At 41.5% G+C, this 7,134-nt stretch overlaps 1 protein-coding gene across 1 annotated transcript in view; it reads right to left on the minus strand.

Moving 5' to 3' along the window:
- The window catches only part of LOC104952347 (rho guanine nucleotide exchange factor 7-like), a 24,460-nt gene that overhangs the window by 11,523 nt on the left and 5,803 nt on the right, over nt 1–7,134 (minus strand). Inside the window, exons 3-4 of the mRNA XM_010779162.1 lie at nt 5,867–6,173; nt 4,642–4,733 (exon numbers count right to left, since the gene is read on the minus strand). Of these exons, the coding sequence (XP_010777464.1) occupies nt 4,642–4,733; nt 5,867–6,173 (399 nt within the window). The remainder of the gene's footprint in view (nt 1–4,641; nt 4,734–5,866; nt 6,174–7,134) is intronic.

Consider the following 7,134-nt stretch of genomic DNA (forward strand, 5'->3'; position numbering starts at 1 on the left):
ATTGGAGTCGAGACAGTCTTTTCCACCTTATATATACGATATTAGTTGCATTCCACAGACGGTTGGAATAAAAAGAATTAGGGTTGTCCCCCACTAAAGTGACCAATTTTTTCCCAGTCTACAAACTTCAGATATTCCTTACGGGTCATTTGTCAGAAGGACAACGGTGTTCCCGTTAGTGATCAAAGTACAGGAATTAAGTTATGTCATTAAGTCTATATGTACAAACACTTACTCAGCAAGGACAAAAAGTCATAACCTTCACATTGAAAGCCTGGTTTGATTCTGCCGAGGTCGCAAACCGAACATGAAGACAACCGTTGTTGTGTACCGGTGGCCGCAATTGTCACTACTGGTCCGTTCTACGTTTCAATCCCGAACTTACGTTAATATACAGTGCGAATCAATAAGTCGTACTTTTCCATATTTGAAAAACCGTTGTAAAAAGCGAACATGGCGGAGCGAGCGTGAGAGTGGTGGAGTGTCATTAGGTCTCGTTCCTAGAGTCGTGCATCTGGACATCGAACAAACCCTTTATGACTACATCCGGCGATGCATCGACACTGCATTGTACCTAGTCGGATCTGAGTAGTTTTGTTTATCCGTCATAAATTTTTATGCCATACACAAGACCTCGCGGACGAGTCGTCGATCCGCTTTCGTCGCACGTCGGGACTCGCTCTTGCCCCGACAGGGTTTACACGAGAGTCGCCTCAGTAGCGTAGTACCTCCCCGGAGCGTCCCAGAGACAGGGGAAACAAGAGCGAGGTAACTCTCGTCACCTACCGCTCCGACTGTCTCCTATCGGAGTCAGCGTGGAGTGTGGTGAGAGAGGAGAGATGTGTGAGAGGGAGAGAGTGACGAAGAAAAGGCAACGTGTACCGTCGACCGCGTCCTTGGTTTGTGTGCGACCCGGCGGGCGACGAGCGTGCCAGCCCTGTGTCACGACAGTCCCTAAATGTTTCTACCGGCGTAAGATCGTCCGATACACTAGTGGTTCTGTAGGCACTATTTGTGTAACGTAGTAATTCTGTAGTAATGTCCAGTTAGTGTCGTTGCGACCGTAGGCGTCACTCGATTTCCAACGTTACCCTAAAGTACCTTTCCAGCATCCCCATCTCTTAGACTCGACTGCAACAACGATATTACTGATTTTCTACTACTAAACTAATCGCTATTATACAAAAGATTATGGTCCTAGTTCATGTCTGTGATCCGCTAAAATAAACATTCCTAGTTTCACATAAGTTCAGGTGATCAACCTAACTAAAATAATATTTGAATGACGTAAATTCTTTCGTTAGTATGACATCCAATGAATAATGAACCTATAATGACACTAATGATAGCAGGAAGCGACCAAAATACGGTTCTTGTGGGGCGTTTATGCGTTATTATGTAATAGCCCTTAACATATGTATACCTACAATTTTTACTGCCGTAAATGTTCCTTAAAAAAATATAAGTACTAAATAGAAAAATTTCGTACGTACTTATGCAAAGACGCACCGAATATTAATAAGGTCACGCTATTTCTGTCGTAAAACAAAACATTACGTAATTGTTGTACCGTAATATCTGCGGTTAAATAAAGAGAATCCTCTTCCGGTTTTTTCCGACTATAATTATTTTGAACGGAGAATGAAGGTCACGTCGTACTACTACCCCTCCGTCGGTAGTCTTAAGCCGTAGCCGTACTGGTGAGACCAGTCTCGACAAAGATTCCACGGGCAGGTGTTTGTTCTCTTCTGTATTTCTGTAATTTATCGTCTTTCGTCTTCTTTTGTTGATAAATTTTTTTTTTCTCGTCTGTAATGTTAGTAGTATATCTCTCGCCGTGTACTCTCAACGTGCAACCTAATTTTCAGTCGGCATGCACAAACCGTCGTCGAAAGACTCCAAGCGCGTGGTGCAAGGGCAACAGCAGCTCGTGCCCGACTACGGGCAGCTGTCGAGCGCTCACGGTAGTACTCTTGCGGTGCAACGTCTGCAAACCGTCACCGCATCCCTTCCGCTCTTCCAAAATATTATACTGGTTCTCAATACGTCTGTAGATACTATTACACTCAAGTTTGAAAACCTCGCTTACTTAACAGAAAAGTAGTGACACTGAGACCAGAGATGTTCCAGAGATGAACATTTGTACAATGCGTATATAATATCCAAAGGCTATATATTTGTTTGTCACAGGACTTCACAAAAATACGAGTTTATGTTAGTCTAATACGTAACATCGGACCGGAGTTATCGGGATATACAGATCGGCACAAATGATTTCACCCGAGCTAGACCCAGTCGATTCGAAGTGGGCGTCGACGACGACCTAAATAAAGACTTGTCATACCTCCGAGTTGCGAAAGAGAGAACCGCCCAAATGCCGTGTCCACTCCTGAAAAAATAGCATTGAGAGAGGTCATGTCCAAATCGACGACTCACAATCGCACGAACGATTACATTTGTGTCTGCGTATAATGACTATTTTGTGCAGCGCGTAACAAAGACTATATCAGCTGCACTAAAATTAACATTAGCCGTGATTAATGTATCATTAAGACTACCGGTCCCCCAGTTGCATTTCGGTCACTGTGTAAAACTCATACAGCAGTATCTCGCGTCGTTGAGGATCTAGTCGAGGCAACATGGGGACAAAAATCTCTACAATCCCATTCCCCATTTTCTCTCTCTACAGAACATATTGTATGTATTACAACAGCCGGACGACAGTCTTCTGATGTTCTACTTCTTTTATGGTTAGTTTTCACGTAAAACGTATTATGCCAACTGGAAATTTCTACGTCCGTCGACACTTCATTGTCACCGTCGTCCCTCTCCAAGCCCCCACTGCCCCCCTCCCCGAGAAAGCGACCTCCCGGTGAAAACGCAAAATCGTGTAGACTTTACGGCGTTTTGGNCAGGTTGCAGACACTTACGTATTATAGATATTATTCACTTTTCTGACAGAGCCTGAGGTTTCCGCTGGATCTTGCTATGTTATCTTTACAGATTTCTCCAAATATTCCACAATTTGATATAAAGAACTTGATTTAAACCGTATCTTATAGTCGAGTTGTGGTAGTGTCAGAAAATGGTTATAAAACAAAGGATCCTTGCATTTGGACTATTTGGTGTGTTGAACCTCTAATTGTACATGTAATTGTTTGGTTTCTCCCCTATTTGTATACAAATATCACCGTATTAATGATAATAGAAGAAATCCTAAGTACAAAAGCTGTACAGTTGAAATGTTCAGCTATTGGAGAAAAACAAATCTTTACCATAGCAGAATTAAAACACAGTTTCTTCCGCTGCTGAAACTGAAACACTTTATATAATTCCGCTGCATGTTCATCATCACCTCGCCGTGTTTGTTTAGTGTTGAAATTAGAAACCCATTGTTATTCCTGTTAACATACCTCTCAGAACAGCAGGCGAACTCAACCAAAGGTGTTTGTTCAGAATACACAACATTATTTATTCTTTATTTAGCTCAAATGTATTTAGGCCCCTAATGCAAACAGACTCACATTGAGCAAATAATATTGAATTATACATTCTTTAAATCAGGAAAATAAAATTGTCCTAAGTAGAACCGAAGCGACTACTGATGCTTTTTGAATTCATAAAAGTAGTGTTTTGTCCCAGACATTAAAGGTAGGGTAGGTCATTCACTTCAGAAACACTTTTAGTTATATTCCATGGAATGCTCTTAACATCCCGAAAGCAATGAATACATTAAATGCTTTGACAATAAATATATTAAAAAAATTCATCTGTGGAAGCCGTGGCGCTGTAAAAAGCACGAACAATCATCTGAGCCTGCCCGGCTAAAGTAACTGGATGGCCTACCTGCCTGTCAGCCTTCCATCTGTGCACAAACTTATCTCGTGCCCTCATTGGTCATCTGCGCGTTCGTGTGTGTTGGAGGAGGGGCTCTGTAAGGAAGTCTGAAGGAAGGGGCAGATTTTTTTCAGCTGCGTACTTTCAAATTCTAGCGCACTCGAGCTGGTTTCTCCATTCTTACTTACCCTACCTTTAANCCACACACACCACACAACATATACACAACACACACACACACACACACACACACACACACACACACACACACACACACACACACACACACACACACACACACACACACACACACACACACACACACACACACACAGGCAGGAGCCAACCCTGAGGCAAGGCTGTCCCAGAAACCAGTGGGCTGGAAGAAATAACCTACATTTCATCTTTCGCTGCAGCCTCACATGCAGCCTCCACACATCATGGATATACAGACAGACACAGGCACACAGACATTAATTGCAATGTGCGGATGAAAAATAATTGATTTAATAAAAGCAGACACACGTGCAAGAACTATCAGATAGATATGCTCATTCAGGGAGCGAGAGGAAGCTAAAATAGGAGATATTTATAAAGATGTTTGGGTAATTATCTCATTACCCAGAAATCCACATATATCCTGATTAATTTATATTAAAAATCATAATTATAGTCCCATCCCTAAACTATTCTAGTAGAAATTAGATCGGGAATATTGTGTTCTTCTTCCCATGACTGCGAGAACATGTTATACAAGAAAAGGGATATTTTTTGCAGACCCACTTATTAGAGTTTGATGCTCACCACATTGTAGTACGTCTTACTGATGATGGTGGTGTCGAAACCTTTGGGGGGGCTTTTCAGTGTCCCAGACTTTGGCTTTTCTAATGTCTTGTCTATAAAGAGAGAAAGAAGGAGAGAAAACGTCAACGTAATTTCAACATCCTGGTTATTTCCAGGTCTATAATAGCCCATGCTGTCATATCCCTCAGTTCATTATTGCCCCCTGGAGGCATTGCAATTTAAAGCCAGATGAATATCGATTGTTTGTTGGATAATAGGAGGTATAATGTACTCTTTGGATGTATCTGATTGACCAGAAAAAGGTTTCTTTGCTTAGCTTTCCTTATGCTTGTTAGCCTGATCTTGGTTTTGGAGCGGAAACAAAGGAAGGTCTAATGACTGCAATAAAGCTTCCTTTGTCTATGTCTCATAATAATGATTTATGTCAGTGAACCAAGACAAAAGCCACGTGCAGACCTCCAATTAAACAATGTCTGCTTCACAAACAACCATCATGAGTTTAATCTCTCACATATACAAATGTTTTCTACTACATATGCATTCAGTGTGCTGTAATGATGGTCTTTGTTTTCTGCTTTAAGTCAGGAAGTTCCTTTCTATACAGCAGCTCTGGCTCTTCCTGTCTTTGTCTCGCTTCCTTCCTCTTGTCCTGCCTTCCCTCCTCAGAAAAGCAACACAATCAAACCACTATGATGTCTCTTACAGCTTTACAGCCTCATGAACTCAACAGTGCTTAGTCAGAAATGCAGATTCAATATTTTTCTTAAGAGACTTGAAAAAGAAAATCACCTTGTAGAAAGTTCTCTATTTTTAGACTTGACAACAAGAAAATACAAAGCAATTAGAAAGGTAGTATGGTATTGTCAGTAAAGGCAGAACTGTAGTAAGTGTGTTCATTTGTGTGTGTTTGATTTCTTGTACTGCTTTGAGAAAATGTTTCAAATTTAAATGTCATATTAGAAGGTTTGACTAAAATAATTATTTGACTGCAAATGTATTTAAACCTGCAATATAGTGGAGTGGTAATGAGTCAGCATTTTAACACTGGGCTTCCTCCTCTCAAAGTCAATGGTTGTGAATGTGTTTGCAACTTGTTGTCATAAATGTTGGACATACTGTATTTGTGAAAAACTGGAAAAAAAAGATGTTTACAAATGGTGGATATGTAAGAACAGCTTCTAGCCACAAGATGCACATCATGTGAAACAATGAGAGCTGCACCCACCGCCTGCCTTCAGCTCCCGCACATAGTTACTGGGGAACCACCCGGACTGGCCGTTGCAGGACCCTTCCCACCAGCCCCCGTCATCCTGTCGGATCACAGAGACGATGTCGCCCTTGGAGAAGGAGAGCTCGTCCTCATTGGTCTGCTCGAAAGCAAAGCGCGCCTTGAACAGCGAGTGGCCACACCCGCTGCCCTCGGACATGTCCTGAGGGAGAGGAGAGGAATGAAGGCTGAGCTGAATGAATCTGTGCTGGATGATGTTGGGAAATAGTGAATGTCCTCTTCCAGTATGAGAGTACACATGATAACAAAGGTATCCCAACTGTAGCTGTGAACATGACAGGATGTGTGATTACCTAGAAGAGCATCAGGACTGTTTGAGGCATATGATAGCTATGTGATTAACATGATGATTCAGCCTCTATGGAGAGAGACATATGACAAGCATGATCATTTCTGACGTGGGGCTAATCTGAAGTAAACATTGAATACTGCTTTCTATGCCTCCATCTTGTGACTGTGAAAGAGTCCGAATTTTGAGAAAAAGTCAGAATTTTGAGAAAAAGTCCGAATTTTGCGATTTTTGAGAAAAAGTCAGAATTTTGTGAAAAATTCAGAATTTTTAGAAACAGTCAGAATTGTGAGATTTTTGAGAAACACAAAATTCTGACTTTTTCTCAAAAATCGCAAAATTCGGACTTTTTCTCNCAGCATCTTGATATGCCACACCTGTGAGGTGGGATGGATTATCTCGGCAAAGGAGAAGTGCTCACTATCACAGATTTTTTCAGATTTGTTAACAATATTTGAGAGAAATGGTTATTTTGTGTATATAGAAAATGTTTTAGATCTTTGAGTTCATCTCATGAAAAATGGGAGCAAAAACAAAAGTGTTGCATTTATATTTTTGTTCAGTGTATATTGAACCTCTCTTTGCAGATCTGAGTGTTTCCGAGGACAGCGAGTTTGTGCCGCTCTCGTCTCACTTGAGGATCAAGTCGTTCGACTCTCTGAACACGAGTCGCTCGTCCAAAGCGCTGCAGCCTCAGTACCGCAGCCTGGTGAGTTACCATGACATCGGGAATGAAGAGAGATCACGAGATGTTGTTTTCGTCATCTGTTAGCAAAATATCTCTCATCACCGGCTTGAGCTTCAATCTCAGGATCCATGTATTTCTGATCCTCTCAAGAATGGAAGTAGTCATCACATACAGAGCATCAACTAGTTCCTGAACAGTGTCCTTCACATGCTGATATCCAAGAGAGGG

This window comes from Notothenia coriiceps, unplaced genomic scaffold, assembly GCF_000735185.1.
Source record: "Notothenia coriiceps isolate Sejong01 unplaced genomic scaffold, NC01 NC01_scaffold00000339, whole genome shotgun sequence".
NCBI lineage: Eukaryota > Metazoa > Chordata > Actinopteri > Perciformes > Nototheniidae > Notothenia > Notothenia coriiceps.